Genomic DNA, 18,819 nt, shown 5'->3' with positions numbered 1-18,819 from the left:
ACATAAATGTGTAATCTTTAATTACTTTACACCTAACTTATGTTTACCTCTAACTAATGAATCTTTTTCACTCTAATTTCTGACCTATATAAATATATTTATAATTATGTAATCTATTTACATTATTATTATGAAATGATATTAAAATATCATCAAAAGAGTAACCCCACCAGCCACTCTCCCTCTAACCTATCTCACCAACTCACATCTAGAAGCTCTTTCTCTCTCTAAACTTTCTCTCTCAATCCAAATCAATACCCTATAAAAACCCCTTCAATTCCTCAAAAGGGGTCAGCTTTGTTGCTTCACCCAACTCTCCCCTAAATTAGCTTTTGCTCATCATCATAAAATATTTTACACCCAAAAAAAAAAAAAAAAAAAAAAAAATACAACTAAAATTGACAATTAAAATTTCTCCTACTTTAATTTTTCCCTCCAACAATCTTAAGATAATTTCATAATTTCCCAAAAAATTATAAAAATTGAATTTTTTGAAAAAATGGGGAGGTCCCCTTGTTGTGAGAAAGCTCATACAAACAAAGGAGCATGGACAAAAGAAGAAGATGATAGATTAATTGCTTACATTAAAGCTCATGGTGAAGGTTGTTGGCGTTCTCTTCCTAAAGCCGCCGGTCTTCTCCGGTGCGGTAAAAGTTGCCGCCTCCGGTGGATTAATTACCTTCGTCCTGATTTGAAAAGGGGTAATTTTACTGAAGAAGAAGATGAACTCATCATCAAATTACATAGTCTTCTTGGTAACAAGTAAGTCAAGATTTCCCTCCATCTTTTAAAGAAATTTAATGGGAATTTTTTAACTACAAATTTGGTGAAATTTGGTGGATTAAAAAAACGGTTTGTCTCAATATTGTTTCTTGAAATTGGGAAAAAATAAATGGGTTTTATTTAGTGAAACAAGAAAAGACAGAGAGTATGAAAAATGTCAAAATTTTCCTTAAAGATTGAATTTTTATTAAATTTTCTTGATACCCTTTTGGAGAAACTAATGAATTTTTGTTGTTTTAGGTGGTCATTGATAGCAGGAAGATTACCAGGAAGAACAGACAATGAGATAAAGAATTATTGGAATACCCACATCAAAAGAAAGCTATTAAACAGGGGAATTGACCCTGTTACACATAGATCACTAAATGAAGTTGTATCAAATCCAGAATCTTCACCAACAACAACACCCAATTCAACAACAACAACAATCTCATTTTCCGCACCAATCTCAATTGCGAAGAAGGAAGAAGTTTTGGGGTTAAAAGACGAGATTTTGGGGATAAAAGACGAAATTTTTACTAATAATCACATGTTAATTGAAGATGAACAACAACAATCTAGAAGAAAATTTACAGAGAGATGCCCTGATTTGAACCTTGATCTTAGAATTAGTCCTCCTTGTCAACAACAACAGCAAAAAACAGAGTTAAAAACAGGGACAAGAATTTGCTTCACTTGCAGTTTGAGGTTGGAAAATAGTCAACAAGATTGTAATTGCAGTCAAAATATTAATATGGTTGGTTGTAGTACTAGTAGTAATAATGGTACCAACATTTGTTATGATTTCTTGGGGTTGAGAACTAATGCTGTTTTCGACTATAGAAGTTTGGAGATGATGAAGTAAATTTTTATTTTTTTATAATTTTTGAGGATTTAATTGTTGATCTTAGATGAAAGAGAATTATACTACAAGTACTAAGAAAAAGAGAATTGTGGTAGTTCTCAACAAATCCTCTTATAACTCGTGTAATTAGTGGTAGGATGTATACCATAATTTGGGTGATTATTTAAATATTTACTAGTTCTATAACAATATTACAACATTATAATTAGGTTGTTCATTAGGATTTTATGTTTTTCCTTGTTAGTTTATCTTAGCAATGCGTATAAAAAAGATTCAATTTTACGTTCAACTAACATTGTAATATAGACTACAAGTATATGAATGTTACGAGTATTGATTAGAAGTACTTCATATAATTTTTAGATCTAGACATCTACAAGTGCATAGCAATGCGTAAATTTACAATTGTTGGAACCCAATGTGTATCACTTGTGAGTGTCCCACATTGGAGAAAGAGGAGATGTGGTTCCACTTTATAAGGTAGAGGAGTAACTCCTACTATTGCCAATTGGTTTTAGTATGGAAGCTCCAAAGCCTTGTTTGTGGACCTAACTCTCCTCCTCCTTGTTCGGGTTGCACAGGCCCATTTCTTATTGTTTCGAAATTTAACAACAATTTTGAGGCGCTTTTTTCTTTTTGCTAAGTACATAGGAGTGCTTAAATATTCGCAAGTATATTTCATTTGGGTCTAGTTACTCCAGTGTTAGCAATGTGTGAAGAAGATTGGTGATTGCAATAAGGACATAAGGAAGTGTCAATTTACCACCAACCTCTAGTCTATTTCTACTTCACTTAGGTTACTTAAACAGTAGAAATCTTTAGAGAATTGATTATTGTGGTGAAGATTACCTGTTGGGTTAGAAAAGGGGTCTTGAAGATTTGGGTCTATTTCTGTGGGTGCATGGCTTTAATTAATGTTGGGTGTAATTGGCTCTTTATGGTGTTTTTGTGAGTGGTTACACAACACTAGCAACATTATTACCTACTTGACTACTTCAATCTTGCTTCTTTATCTTCCTTGTTGAAATATAAAATTAACTGTAATATAAGTACATCATATGTGATCTATAATCCAAATTTCAGAATATTTTATTCACATTATTACATGCATGTTTAGAGCTTGTAACAAATTGTGTTAGATGAACTTGGCCCCACAAAAAAAGGGTGATTAATCTGATTATAGGGGTAACGAGGAACTAGAAATGGAGGAAAGTTAGACATTTACAAATGCATAACAAGGGGTATTCATGTAATTATACATATGTACAAACGAATGTATATTCTGATATCATTGGATGATCAAATGGTACCACTGAATATACAATAATACTATATATGCACATAATGGTATTATATATGCATTCAGTTGTACAAAATTTATGCATAAATAGTACCACTGAGGATCCAATGGTGCCGTATAAACTATATGTGGAACAATCAACATGTGGTCCCCCATCCCGTGATACAATCCGACCAAAAAATAGGGGGGGTCCACCCACAGACCTCTCTCTTCCTATCTCTCTCCTCTTTTCTCTCTCTATCATGTGTTTTAAAAATATTTTAATCAATGTTATGCATTTACAAATGCCTAACTTTCCTCCTTTTAAAATTCCTCAGGGGTAACTCCATCTTTCACAACAAGGTGTACATTATTGGACATGTATTTGTATTTTTTAATTTAATGGTAGGAAAATGAGATATTCAATTTTAAGTCACATAACCTACTGCAAGGTCGATTTCAAGGGCATAGAATTTATCATTTTAAGATGAGGTGGTGGTTGTTGAGAAGAATAATTATTATATAAATTCGCAATAATACAATTTATGTTGTAAATAAATTACTTTGTTGCATATCGGCTTTTTATAATCTTAGAATCTTAAGAGTTGTTCAGCACAAATTTTTTTCATTCATTCCGTAACAAGAATGAAATGACTATAATTAATTGATTAAAATTATTTTTGTAGAAATAGTCATGGTGTAGGGAGGGTTTTGTGGTTCCCTCTAGGGTTTCTCCCTTGGGAGGGTTTTTCTAACCTCCATTGCTAGATTTTTCTTCTTTTTTTGAAGGTTTTCCTTCAATCTTCTCCTTCTCTCTCTTTCTCTTCCATCTCTTTTCTTCTGATCTCAATTGTAAATTTTGTAGGGGCTTCCATCGGTATTTTTACCGGTGGTAAGCCCCAAAAAATCTTTTAAATTGCTTTCAATAAAAGATCACATCTTTATGATGGAGTTTGATCTACTGTTAGGTTTAATTTATTTGTTTGTTCGTTTGTCAAAGTTTGAAGATTTAGGGTTTCACAATCTCCAAAAGATTCTAGAAGGCCATATGAGTTTTTTCACCCAAACAACTATTCATATGTGGATCTCAAGCCGAATTAGTGCTAACTCACAGATTGTATTGCTTCAGATGAAGAGTTTTATAAAGGCGATCGTTGATCAAATCTGCGATGTAACTAGTTCTAAGGTGAATTGTATTTGTATTGGAATTTTAGATTTCCTCGGAATTGTTTATAAGTGCCGTTTGGCTATCTTTCATTAATGAAATCCTTTCTCTTCTTGTCAAAAAAAAAAAAAAGAAATAGTCATGGTGTATGCTTATACGTGCTGTTATACCATATGTTTTTCCAAGTAGCAAGAGTATAAATTATCATTTTAATTTTTTTTTCATTGTAATTTTTGCAAATACACAAATTTGATAATTAAGCTCCGTATATAGTTGATACATTCATTATATTTTCCCGCATTAAGATGTATACAAATTTTGGGTCAATGTATTTGTCAATATTATAGATATCTAAACTAGTACTGGCCTGTTCACATTTATTAAACTAAACTGAATTGAACTGAATAGAGGTGAAATGAATATTTTATGAGAAAAGGAAATTAGGAGCTGAACTGAACTGAATTGATTGGAGCTGAACTGATTTGAACTGAAATTAAGCTGAAGTGAACATGTCCTACGTCTTACATGTACATTATATACTACTACGATGTATTAGCTTGGATAATTAAATTATTAGGAAGATTATAAGCAAAAATTATAGCAATAATAATTCAAAGGCACTTACAAAGAAAATAGATCTAAACTTACAAAGGGAGAAAATTATTGAAGTTGTGAATGATTAACGAACCAACAAATTAAAGTGAACAAATCGCAGTAGATTGAAAAAATTGAACATGCATGATATGTACTCCGTATATTGAATCTACCAAAGTTGATATTACGTATATTGAAGTATTATTTATTAAGTTTTTCTTTTTCCTTTTTTTTTTTTTGGGGTGATGAATTTGTCTTTATTAGGAAAAGGGTTTGATAGTTGATGTCATTTGATGGATAAGCTCTGAGAGGATGAGAAGAGGTGTTGGATACACACACTCCTTCTCACATTACTTGTTGCTTTACCAATAAATTAATAAAATTTTATTAAATAAAAGATTAATCTGCCTGATTTAGTACCCTAATATCTTACCTAATCATCACATAAACATCCAATCAAACCTGTCTTTTTAGTAAAACTGAAAGAAGTGACGAATCCTTGTTGGCTTCATCTCTTGTGTGCGTTTTCTTTGAGCTCCTTTTCATCTTTATTATTCTAATGCTTCCTACAAATAATTGAAGGAGTATTAAATTCCACAATATTCTTACATAAGACGGTTTGATTAGTTCTATTTTGGAAGTCCAAGCCATGTACTACATACTAGCTAAAGAAAAAAAAATATTTACTTTGTACATAATAGATATAAAAAAAAATATAAATTAGATACAGAGTAAGTAATGGTTATTGGAAAATCAAAATTGTTCAAAATCTTTAAATTAAAATTAAAGAATTACCCAAAAAAACCCTAGCCTTTACCTGGATTATTCTCATGATTTAAACTTAATTACTTATTCTCTTTTTTTTTTTTTTTTGCATACAACTTTTTAAATCAAATAATTCTTACCGTTATTGACATTTTACAAGTGTAGTTTGCTTCACTCATTGGGTTAAGTACGTATTATTACTCAAATTATACATATTTTTAATGTTGATAATGACTTGATTAGTATTTTGGATAACTCGGCATTAAAATGTACAGAATAGTTCAAAATTGTATGTACTCTGTGTATATAAAAATCTCAGATACCACACATATACCTTTTCAATTTAAGTTAAACATACACCCTAGATTTTTATTATTGAATAAGACTTAAATGTTCTCCTAATTATATTTGTTAATCAATTCATTAGTTTCCACATCATATTGAATTGATTATTTAAGAGACATAATGTGTACTGTACAATGTAATTTGACCAATTATATACTTATATAATTTTGAAAGTTAACAAAAAGTATAAACCCTTTTTTAAAAAGGAAATTTGATGTAGATGTGGACACGTGGGTATGTGAATTGAAGGATTAAGTGATTGGCCTCACCTACCTAATTAGAAGTCAATAAGTTGACCACCAAAATTAAGTGATTGGCTATCTTCTATAATGGTTTCCTCGTGATTAGGATTCAATTTCTAAGATTGGAATTGCTATCAATCAAAATGCGACTATTTTATACGTGCTAAGTAGAAAATTACACTCTAATTTAATAATCTATAGTTTATTATAGACTAGTATATTACAACTATACAAGTAGTTTGTTTTTATCTGTTAGCTGAATAATTTTCCTTTATTTTTCAATGTAGCGGCATTTTGGTAGGCGATTATGATTGATCATTATATTGAAAAATATGCAATCCGAGTCTGTTTCACAATCCTCACTTGAGATTTGTTGTTTCAATTTCAACATTATTTTTAAATGGTTAAAAAAACATCAAAAAAATATTCCAATTTTGATATGATCTGATCTGAATGAGCCATAGATCATATATAGGTTACAATCGAGAAGGGGATAGAAGTTCAAACCTAGGCTTGTGACCTAACATCATATTTAAGTTTTCAGCATGAATGTCAATTAACTTAATAGATTTAAAACATCACTGTATTTGTAGCTTTCTTTACACCAAACATGAATACATACATCATTATGGATGCATGAATACATTATGCACCACATACTGGAGTAAATTTTTGTAAATGGCAAAAAATCTAGTTTATAAATTATTTGTAAAGGACAACTTTTATAGAATTTGATACGACATACACATACACATACAAACAATATATACATACATACAGTACGTATGAAGTATATAACAAATCTGACTTGGGTAGAGTCCACTATGTATATTCCACTTATAAAATATTATTAGTAGGATTCATTCACACATCTCAAAGAAGATTCTTCATTCTTGACCAACTAATGATGATCGATCAAATCTGAAAATGCAATTTGGTTGTGGGTTTAAGGAAGTCTATCTGAAAATGCTCAACTTTTTTTATATACAACCAGTAACGTAACCACATTATATCTTGTATATAGATAGTTTAGTATAGCCTAATTATTTCTTATATGTTTATACCTTAAATTATGACTGTTATAAGTACATGAGTGAGCATAAAGACGTCATTGGTTGCAATCATTGCATGGTAAAAATTCTTGCTCTTCACTAGCTTTGAGTCATACTTCTAGTAGCAGTTGAACACTCAACGCCGAGAAAAACATTATTCTTGCTATTCAAAATTAGTGATACTTACTGATTAACTAAGTATCAGATTATGACTATTCAACATGAAAACGAAATCATAAATTACTAAAACTTTTCTTCATTCTTATTATCACAACTAATTTTCTTTAAATGAAAATTTAAGTGACAAAGAATTGAAGGACAAATATTTAGATCAGCCAAAATTATAAAAAAGTATTCAAAGACAAAGATGAATACATGACCACAAGGGAAAAAGGACACATGATGATGACATGAAAATAAACCAAAAAAAAAAAAAAAAAAAAAAAAAAAAATCATCAACAATATCCAAAAACAGTGGCCTTTCCTACACAGAAAAGAGCAAACTCACTTTTCTACTTCTAACTTTTTTCAATTTCCTTTTTCAATATGGGTTAGGTAGACAATAGAACCTTCTATGGGATATTTTTCCCTCTTATGTGCAAAGCTAATTTAATTCTTGTAATTTAATCTATTTGTTATTGTTATAATGTTATTGCATCTTTCTCTATTTATGGCTTATTATTATTGTGTCATTTTATTGTATGTAAGTTAATGCTAGCTTCAACTCTCACCAACATCACATGCAGGACTTTGGTGTTGGGCCCTTGTAGCTAGGTACCCCATTTATTTTCTAGTGTGTATTTTAACATTGCATTATACTTCAATTCATACATATAATATCTCTATTTAAGTGTTTAAACTTAGTGTCTGTTCTGATTGATTGAACTGAGTTGAACTAAACTGAACTTATTGGAACTTAACTGAACTGAATATTTAATGAGAGAAGGAAATTAAGAACTGAACTGAATGTAATCTAAAGAGAACAGGCCCTCAATAATCACAAATCAAAAGTTCAACTATAGTACATACATTTCAAAAAAGCAGATACAAAATAATTGGATATGGATACATTTATAATCTGGCTTACTAGCTAGTACATCCTTACATATGCATAATTTCAAGACCCGAAATAATTCATTTAATTCAACCCTAGTTAATCAAGTTAGGCAAAAAGTTAGGTCGGACTCAACCCCTTTGCACGTAACGAGCCACCTTTTATGGCACAATCAAAGGCAGGCTTGGCCAAAGAATATAAGATTGCATATATAGTAGTTCATGACTAGTGAAAAAGAGAGAGACAAGAAATGTAGTCGTAAGAAAATAGTGGAGGAAATGAGATAAGTAAGGCAACATGTAGAAGGAAAAGGAAAGAAAGGGATAGGAGGATACAAATGTACGTGACACCCACCTCTAAAATTTCTACCAACTCTCGTTTTTAGTTTTTGTTGAGGATCATCTCATCTAAGGCTGAGTATGTGTGGTAGTTGGCGGCTGTCTATTTCTATGCTTAGACTCATGTGCGTTGTTTGCGGCTCTTTTATTTCCGGGATGCTTCCATTTCCATACATCATTCATTAATTAGACCTCATACTCAGGAACTCAATCATACACGTATGTGATTGCATACACGTACTTTGATTTGTATAATATCTATATTCAAGATATTAAGACTTGTAACTGCGAACTAGACTATTATTCTATACACGACTTCTCTAGTTGGTCAAGGATCGGATACTGTTTAGGTTTAACATGAGACATTAATTAGTTTTGAGGCAATTTATTTTGATTATCAATCAAATATATACTTCATACTTATAATTAAGTTAATTAGGGCTATTAAAGGGATGACTAATCTCCTTTCAATATCTTCCTTTTCCTTGCTTAAGTAAGAAAATATCAGTACCACTTATGCCCTTGTCGCCACATAATTTTTTGGAAGGAAAGGGGGGTCCTAAATGGGGTCAATCATCAACTACTAATTCATTGAAGTTAGATATCCTGTCAAGCAAAACAATACTTTTATAGTAACCCTAACTAACATTATATTATATTATATTATTAAATCTAAGTTACTTTATTCTAGAAGCTCATTATTGTTAATATAAGTGGGTGAGTAGTAGGGCATATTAATATATATTATCTCCTTTGCTTTTGCATGTATTAACAATTTAACATATATATTGGTTGAAAATGTGTGAAATGGGTCACCCCTCAAATCTACGATACGTACGTACATCTATATCATACATGTATGGGTGCTTAATTAATTAGCTTCTTCATTTTAAAATTTCATGCATGATTGCATGATAAAATTTGTCGGTGATAGTTCTTTCTAATGTTCATCTTCTTAATTTGCATTACATTGAAATGTAACATAAAATATCAAATCAGATCACTATTTATTTATTATATATAGGGTTTTCCTTACAAAGTAACAATGTTCATTGAATCTTAAATGTTAGTAATATAGCCCAGCTGGTTTTTGAATTCGCGTTGTATAATAAAAAGTCGTCACATATTTTCATTTTCTCTGATGCCCATGTTATATTAATATGTCATATTATTATGGTCCATATCCTTGTCATAGGGCAAGAAAACTCAACCAAATTTCAAAAAGATACGCTTGAATAGGAATATACTAAGCCGTCCATAACATGCAACTGTACCTAACACTACCAATCTACCTTATATAGTATATATCATATGGTAGTATGGTACCATGTACATATTATTGGACCTAGCTAATTACTTAATCCTAATAGTAGGCTAGTAGACTGTGATTTCAAGACTTTTATTCTTAACCAATAGAATGAAAAAAATTTCCTAAAATAACCATTACTTGTTTCTTAAGTTTTACAATTCTTATTATTATATGAAGCATGCACATAAATTGCTTTTGTTGCACGAAACTTTCATCATGTGTAAACCAATTTGTAGGGTTTTAGTCATAGATCTTAATCATCTTATAGGTTGTATTAATTTACTTAATTGCTGACTAATCAAACACACTTGTACTTCATCAATGTTGTCCCGAGTCAATTCAATTACATTCTGGAAGTTTTCTTTATAGAGAGGTACTTGTTTCTTGATTACTTTATTATGATGGTTTAAGGAAGGGTCTTGTAGTTTCATTTTGAATATTATAGTTTCCACATAGTTTATTATAGGGGAATGTTTATCAACATATGGGATATATACATAATCTAAGCTTTGTGATAATATGACTAATCCATTTGGTCATTATCACTTGGGTATTGCTTGATAGATTCGATGTGACTAGGTCTCAAACAATATAATTTTATTCCAAATGTAAAAAAAGAAAAAATTTATATATAAAACAAAGCCAAATATCTTAAGACATGATAGTGAAAGGTGCATCAAGGCAGGAATGAGATGGTTTCAAAAACCAAGTAAGCCTCTAGGAGCTCTTTGGACAACCCAAAAACCACCCCGGTGCATAATCTTGTAGAGTCCAAAATGTTATTTGGAGGTCAAATTTGAAGTCATACACAAATTGGACCAATTTCGGAGATTTCAGGACCTAGTGACAAAAAATCAAGGGATAATAGAGAATGCATCCTGGAGTCATGCATGCATACAATATTTTATGGAACCATAGTTTGTTACATAAAGGCTCATGGTGGTCTTGAGTTAATGAAGCAAGGTAATTAAGTAAATAGCTACGGGTTCGTTTGGCATCGCTGTGGTTTTCTGTTTTTTGGTTTTTGTTTTTTAAAAGTACATTATATATGTCACATAATGAATCAAAAATTATTTAGACTTATTAAAATTATGATAATTTTGAAAACTGACAACAGAAAAGTGGAAACACCTTTTTCTTGTTTCCTGTTTTTGGTTTTTAGTTTTCAAAAAAACAGAAAACTGAAAACGAAAAATGATGCCAAACAAGCCCTAAGTTGGCCATTCAAAGTAATACTAGACGTTTTTTCAACCATTTAGATTGTCTCTATGAGTCAATGAGTGTCATGGGCTCCATAAAAAGCACCCCGACCTTTTTTGTTTTTGCGTACGAAAATTCAAAAATGATCCAAAAATAAAGGCTCTTATACACACTTTCAAGCTAATTTTGTTGAATTTTTGTAAAATTGAAATGAACATCTGGAAAGTTCCCTATGTCATATAAGTTGGAGCCATAACAAGTCTGTCAATGGGTGAATAAAGTCCCGAGAATGAGTTTGATTTAATTATGTAGTGCCAATTGTGAAACACAAATTCTTTTATCATGGGGGTTACCTTGTTTATGTTATAAAGGTTACTTAGTCAGTGTTATAGAAGTTAATTAATTAGTTTTACAAGGGTTACTTGGTCAGTATTATAAAGATTATTTTGTTATTTTACAAACGGCTACATAGTTTGGTCAGCCAAACACAAAACGTCTATTTAGCGTCAAAAATCCTTCATTGGAGTTATCAAATAAATGAAGAATACAAAGTGAGTAGTTAGCATAAATACACCTCAAGCGCAAGATAGCAAAAGCAAGGATGGTAGGAGACTAGAACTAGAACGAAGTTAAAACCAAAAAAAAGGTTTGGTAGGAAAGAAAAGAAGATAAGAGGCATGAGGTATCCACAAGAAAAAAAAGATCCGTGATCATATGATATGATGGGATCCACTTTGTTTGTTGGGTAAATGGATTCTTATTGGTTGCCTCACTTTATCATTGTACGTCAATTTCCTTATTTTCTCTCTCCTCCTCACAAAAAAAGGTCAAAAGTCAACATTTATGATTGAACTTGCCCATTCTAGCTTTTATTACATAATATGGGCTTGTCTCATTCTCTCTATCTTTTTCTTTTTTAGGTCAGGCCCACTTATCAATTCTAGTGGCCCGATCTCATTTATTTCACCTACCTGCTTCTTCGATTACCTCATTACTTAGTACGTATTTCTTAACTTTATCTTCCTACCAAAATCTGAGTGTAATTAATTACAAGTACATTGGAAGGGCATGCCCTAGTTAGGGTTCTATTGGCCTATTGGGAGAACTTTCCGCGGCTAAAATTTTAATTCACGTCCTTATTTTATGAGTTAAATAGAAAGTTACAACAAGTACATCTATTTATAAGTGCTTTTTGTACGAGTATAAACTTGTCAACTTAATTATAATATCGCAATTGTAAAAGCCTTCTTCTATGTAGTTTGTACATGAAATATTTGGATGTCATCACGTTGTTATCATACGTCCATACATAACAAGATGATTGTAAAGTCCTAGAAAATTTATTTGTAAGTAAAAATTTGCTAATTTTGTGAGATGTTGAATTAAAAGACCTTTATTTTTGACTTTATTATATAGTAGTACTCCAGATATTGAAACCATAAACAAAAATATACAGGGACAATAATGTTACCAAAATTTAGGTGAGTTGTGTATACAATTGAAATTCTAGATTTGCGCATGATTTAATGAAAGCTATTTCCACCAAAAAAATCCATGTGATTTCTACCAAACTAGAGACATTAGTAGGAGTGGTACATACGTACACCCTCTGCTAATTGCTTTTTCAATTTGTTTTGTGTTATCGCAGCAAATTAAATGTGCTATCAACTAACTTCACGACTTCAGATCAAGCACTCAACTTCTAGTCTACTATAATACAATATAAACATTTAAAACATTTTTATGAATATGATTTGTGATGTTATACATAAGAAACGTGCACATTAAAAACTGAGAATAAGAAAGAGGGGTGGGGTTGAGATTATATATATAAGTAAAAAATTTCAACGATGATTAACAAATACCTGTAAGACTATGTACAAGAAATTTTCATTTATATCAAAGAGAATTCTTTTAAGACCTGTTCTGATTGACTAAACTAAGCTGAATTGAACTTATTGGAGCTGAAATAAACTGAATATTTTATGAGAGAATGAAATTAAGATAAGAACTAAACAGAATTGCACTAAACTTATTGGAATTGAACTGAACTGAACTGAACTAAACTGAAAATAAGTCGAAAAGAACAGCCCTTACACTTTACTACATTTAAAAAAGGTTTAATGTTATGGGAATGAAGTAACTTACTACATTATCAATGTAAATTTTAATCATAATCGTTTATTTCTATTTTTTTTTAAAACACTTTTTTCGTTTATTTCTATTTTATAGAGGTAACTTTCAATGTTTCATACTGACTTATTGCATGATGTGTGGAGAACTGGAGAGTGGAGATTCATATATGCAAAAGCAATAACGAACATCAGTTTGTACAGTTTGATAAGTCTAATATGATTAACTAGATGAACACGTGGAAATGTATCATAGGTGCATTAAGGCGAATAAAGCTAAGCATAGCTTCGAAATTACTGTAGTCTATTAAAAGACACAAACAGGCCAAACACTAGTAGCATGAAAATGTGGCCTTTTCTTATACATTGGACCCACAAGCCCAATAACAATTATTTACTTGTACCAGAGATAACTGAGAGTAGATGGCAGAGTAGGGGATGAGTCCCAAAGCCATAATAGGCCCAAAGCCATAACATTAGGGTCGGACATGGATAATTTATTAGACGTTCCTATTCAAAAGAGTTGTCAAAAACCAACCTGACTAGAGACAATCAAACCAAACTGAAGTGACTCGAATTGACTTGAAATAATGGTAACAGAATAAAACTCGACTACTTACATAGGAAAATAGTCGTATAATGCAAAGAAATAAAAGAATTCCAGTTTAACCTAAACCATTATTAGTCTATCAGTGTTGATGAAACTTTGGCACATGTATGAGTGCATTACTACCCCTAAAAACCTTATTAATGAAATTTGGAGTTTTCTATAAAGATTTCTTGACCTTGCCAGCAGCAGCTTTAGCAAGAGTACTGGGTTTAAGAGCACCTTTTGGATTCAGAGCTTTCCTTAGCTTAAACACTGTCCAAGCTGTTCCTAAAGCATGTCCTGCTGCATCCAACCCTTCGTGTGTCGCATTCGCTGCTTCTTCTCCATACCTATAAATTAGTTAACATAGATTGATCATCAACCATACAAAAAATTCTTATGTAAAAGTCCGGGTTAGGCCTTCATATAACTAGTTCAAAATATACTATCATAGCATATATAACTAGTTCAAATTATACTACCATAGCATACGGCAGGTGCGTTACCTCTCCGTAACAAGGTCAGTAGTAACTTGGGAAGAGGTTGACATAACGTTCTTTCCAGCAACTTCAACAGCATCACAAATTTTCTCTGTAAAAAACACCCCAAAAGCAAGTTCGTGTTAGAAATGCACATTGTTTTCTAAAGCTCTCAAAACTCGGTTGTTGAATATAGAAGGGAGAGAAGACATACGAAAACCGTCGAGTGAAGCTAAGATGATTTCTCCAGGGATCATGTTAAAGAATGTCTTTCCTACTCTCGAGTTCACAACTGAGCCAGTGATAGTCTCAGATACCTTTATTACCCCTGAAAGAATTGCTGTTGCAGCATCCTCTGACCTCTTTGTCATGCTCTTCACCCTAAGCATATCAAATTCTCATGTTATTACTAAGAAAGTTAACATGGATTTACAGCAAAAACCACAGATTTTACCCTAGCTTGTAACAGAGTTACATGAACTACTCATTGATGACTAGTTGACTTTACAGCTCAGTTGACCAATAAAAAAAGAGAGTAGGGAAAAGTAAAGAGACAAAATGCACAATCTATATCTATATCTATACTTATATATTAAAAAGCGTGCCTAGAATCGTTTATGTTCCACATCATTCCCCTCTTATAGCATTGTGCCACATCATCACTTAACGACATGTCATTACCAATTAACAAATCATTCCAACTATTATTGATAGATTAATATTAAAAAGCATTTGATGGGTTTTGAACACTAGACCTTAAGGATATAAGGTGTAACTCTTTACCATCTTAGCTAATACATGTCATCTATACAAATAAATATAAATATAAATATAAATATAAATGACACGCACCAATTAAAAAAAAAACCGGATAAGCAGTTGAAAAAATGAAGAGGAATAAAATCAACAATTTTCAAACAATAGAGTATTAAAAATTGCTTTTTATACTCTTTGTTAATTAGTAACATCATGTTTAACATTTATGCATAACATACATAATGGATGATAATATATTTCATAAATAAATAATTTAATCAAAGTGGTAACCCGGTGTAACGCCAGGGCCGCACACTAGTCTATATCTATATTATTATTAAAATTCCTAGACAAGGAGTGTCATTTTGCTATTTGTTCTTTCTTTTTTGTCATTTTGCCACATCACTTTAAATTTTTGCCACGTCACTTTTGCTATTGTAGTTAAATGTGCTGGATTTAATATACACCTTAAAATAATTATCAATTGAATTATTGATTACAACTTTAAAGAAAGAGAAGATGTTACTTGCAAACCAATAAACTAGCCATTATTAGTAATTAGTTTTGTCATAATTGAAAAGTTGAATAATTAAAATGTTTTTAAATTACTTTGACCCATTAAATTTGTAAAATATGTATTCAATATATTTATCCCTATATATTAACTTATCCAAGGAAATGATACACTAAACATTCTAAACCTATTGGAGAAACATTTTATTACTGGCCTATATATGATTTTCTTTATATATAATTCACTCAAAAGTTAGTACGTGTAAAATGTTAGTACGTGTAAAATCTATATTATTATTAAAACTCCAAGACAAGGAGTGTCATTTTGCCATTTGTTCTTTCTTTTTTGTTATTTCGCCACATCACTTTAAATTTTTGCCACGTCACTTTTGCTATTGTAGTTAAATATGCTTGATTTACACCTTAGAATAATGATCAATTGAAATATTGATTTCAACTTTAAAGAAAGAGAAGATGTTACTTGCAAACCAATAGACTAGCCATTATTAGTAATTAGTTTTGTCATAATTGAATAATTAAAATGTTTTTAAATTGCTTTGACCCATTTAATTTGTAAAATATATAACCAATATGTATTCAATATATTTATCCCTATAAATTAATTATCCAAGGAAATGATACAGTAAACATTCTAAACCTTTTGGAGAAACATTTTATTACTGGGTCAGTATTGTGTTAGGTGAGTATTTGTTTACTCTACCTTACATGTCATGCAATGGATATATTTTGCATACTTAACTCATATTTTTTTACACATTTAATAAATCACCCTAAATTAATTATGGCCTGATGATGGTGCAATATGTAGGATTTGCTATAAGTAGCATTTTGGTTTGATGATTGTGTAATATGTAGGATTTGCTATATATTTATACGAGATTCCATTAGTTGATTTTCTTTTTATATAATTCACTCAAAAGTTAGTGTGTGTAATTTTTTTTATTATTCACTATTTATGCTCAGGGGTTGAATATTGATTTGATGATTCATTTGTGCATCCAATTTGAAAATGATATTACATCTTTTTTTTTAAAAAAAAAGATATAATCATATAATGCATGTAATTATTTGTCATGTAATAAGAGAAACAAGCCCGGGTGCCCGGGTCACTAACTAGTTATAATTCAAAACTGAATACAATAAATTAAATTTCACTTGTGGTTAATTGTTCATGAATTTTACTACCTCCATCCACACATGATTTAAATTAGTATTTATTATCATTTATTCATATTACTCCGTAGTATTACACTCATTTTTCAAAAATAAAATATTTGTATTACACTCATAATAACATATGAAAATTTATGAAGGGAGTATGAGTTATGAAGTTTAGGCCTTTATCAATGAATGCAATAATTAGGTTAAATGTTTTATAGAACAGCATCATTAAGAAAATTCACTTAATACGTAATTAATAGTTTTTATAAAAAATTAACTCAAAATGAAATGTTTATTAAGCTAGAATTTTTTGCACTAAATGTCTATATCACATATAATTTTCCTAGATGATATTCGTACAATCAAGACTACTTTTTTATCAAGTAAAACAAATAAACATGCATCCGTTAATGACAACTCAATTTATAAACTAACACAACAACAGAGTTGAATACATTAGAATATAAGCACTACCGAGTAAAATTGCATGCAATTCACGAACATGGTACAATCAAGACCAATATGGTACAATCAATACTATTTTTATTTGGCTTGCGTAAAAACTGAGCACGTAGAAATGAAATCAGATATCGGGTAATTTCAAGGCCGAAAGATATATGGGACAAACATACAGGGACGTAAATTGAACCTGAATTAACAAAACAACCTATGAATGAAACAAAAAAAACAGAGGAAATGAGAAGAAGCAAACCTTCGAATCCTGGTTAAACACTGAGGACTAACACGAGTAGCATTCTCTTTCTTCCCTAATCTCTTCCTCAAAAACTCATTCCCCCATTTCAACCTCTCCACTGTTACATCACCACACCACAATATCCCCTTCACCAACATCCCCGACCCGGCCGCTATCATCCTCGCTACACACCCACTATACTCCTCCACATTCGGCGCCAACGTCGTCCAATACGCCGCTGCACTCTCCTTTATTTTCTCTCGTTTCGCCGCATCCCTTTTTACTTCCTCCGGTGTCACCTCTCTCGCCGCCACCCACCAATCACCCGCTTCACGCTCCACCTCTACATCCACCCTCTCTTCTTTAAACCCACTGTATTTCTCCAAAATTGAGTCCAATTTTTTCAGTACACTTTCCTGTCCTTTTGAAGGGATGGTTAAGCCGTAGTTCAAAACGTCGTCGTTGGAGGAGAGTGTGAAGAAGTAGTGAGAGTCGTCTAGTTTGAGGGTAGCTTCGTCTTTTGTTAGCGGCCATTGGAGTTGATCTCCGATTCTTGCTAAAACGGCAACATCAGCGTCGTTTTGACGGAGGAGGATGATTTCGAGGTCCCCGTATGCTAGCTCGATGCTTTGCTGGTTGTCGATTAGGTGGACTATGGTGGCTGGGATTTTGATCAGGAGCTCCTCTGCTGCGTCAATGGCGGATTTGCCCATTTTTCAAGAGTCAATGTTTGGTCAAAGGACAGAGAATTTGGTTGGAAAAATGGATTGAAGACGGTGATCTTGGTGTAGGGTTTAGTGAGGGTTTTATGAGGGGGTGAAGAGGTGAGATTAGTGGCAAAGGTAGTGGAGGAAGGTCACGTGGTGTTGTAGAGGAGTGGCACGTGTTTTGTTGATACAACGAAGTAAATAAGTCTCTTAAAGGATAAAGTTTGGTTCCCGCGCTTTTTACGCGACACGTTAGTTAGCTTGTTGATTGGGTTAAGTAATCAAAGAATTTGGAGTTTTAGTTATGTACAAGTATAAGGTGTGAAAAAGCCCATTATAGTGGTCCGTTAAACATGAATAAAGGAGGCCACTTTTGCAAGTTTTTCATAGAAGACATTAAGGTTGAAATCAAATACACTATTGAGCCTAGAAAAAAAAAAGAGGTTTATATATTATTTTTATTATTGTAAATTCACTTGAATATAATGAATATATCATATTATTAGTGGTGTGATTTGAATTTTTTTTTTTTTCCAAATGGGAGGGTGAATTGGAGAAATTGTTGCAAATGATAATAGATTTTGAATGGATTGTGCCAGTATTACATGGGGTCATTAGACTCATTACTCATTAGTGGTACAATGTACAAATGAAAATGACTAATTAATTTTATCAGTTGGCTTGAATTTTCTAGTTTTATTAAGAATTTAAGATTGTTACCAAAGCTCCCTTAGAAATGGAGCTTTTTTGAGTTGATAGCTTTAATATTTTTAGTGTAACCTATATGTTGTTTCCTT

The 18,819-nt window shown here is 31.6% G+C and overlaps 2 protein-coding genes across 2 annotated transcripts; one reads left to right on the top strand and one right to left on the bottom strand.

The window, feature by feature from the left end:
* Nucleotides 1–270: 270 nt before the first annotated feature.
* On the top strand, nucleotides 271–1,832 carry LOC145621637 (myb-related protein 308-like). Its single transcript, XM_081676356.1, has 2 exons — nucleotides 271–762; nucleotides 1,024–1,832. Exons 1-2 carry the CDS (start codon nucleotides 500–502, stop codon nucleotides 1,625–1,627), a joined length of 867 nt encoding a protein of 288 aa, XP_081532482.1. The 5' UTR covers nucleotides 271–499; the 3' UTR covers nucleotides 1,628–1,832.
* Nucleotides 1,833–13,672: 11,840 nt separating this feature from the next.
* LOC145619293 (protein EARLY-RESPONSIVE TO DEHYDRATION 7, chloroplastic-like) lies at nucleotides 13,673–18,059 on the bottom strand. The gene is made up of 4 exons (XM_081673960.1): nucleotides 17,334–18,059; nucleotides 14,385–14,551; nucleotides 14,198–14,282; nucleotides 13,673–14,041 (listed from the first exon to the last, which is right to left on the bottom strand). Exons 1-4 carry the CDS (start codon nucleotides 18,026–18,028, stop codon nucleotides 13,870–13,872), a joined length of 1,119 nt encoding a protein of 372 aa, XP_081530086.1. The 5' UTR covers nucleotides 18,029–18,059; the 3' UTR covers nucleotides 13,673–13,869.
* Nucleotides 18,060–18,819: the final 760 nt, after the last annotated feature.

This window comes from Chenopodium album, chromosome 27 (assembly GCF_948465745.1).
Source record: "Chenopodium album chromosome 27, dcCheAlbu1.1, whole genome shotgun sequence".
Taxonomy (NCBI): domain Eukaryota; kingdom Viridiplantae; phylum Streptophyta; class Magnoliopsida; order Caryophyllales; family Amaranthaceae; genus Chenopodium; species Chenopodium album.
The sequence above is the reverse complement of the archived record's forward strand: the minus strand, read 5'-3'. Positions and strand labels throughout refer to the sequence as shown.

Coding starts and splice junctions, on each gene's coding strand:
- LOC145621637 (XM_081676356.1), top strand. CDS start 500: ATGGGGAGGTCCCCTTGTTGTGAGAAAGCTCATACAAACAAAGGAGCA. Junction 763..1,023: donor CATAGTCTTCTTGGTAACAA/GTAAGTCAAGAT, acceptor TTGTTGTTTTAG/GTGGTCATTGATAGCAGGAA.
- LOC145619293 (XM_081673960.1), bottom strand. CDS start 18,028: ATGGGCAAATCCGCCATTGACGCAGCAGAGGAGCTCCTGATCAAAATC. Junction 14,552..17,333: donor TGTTTAACCAGGATTCGAAG/GTTTGCTTCTTC, acceptor TGATATGCTTAG/GGTGAAGAGCATGACAAAGA. Junction 14,283..14,384: donor AGCTTCACTCGACGGTTTTC/GTATGTCTTCTC, acceptor TGTTTTTTACAG/AGAAAATTTGTGATGCTGTT.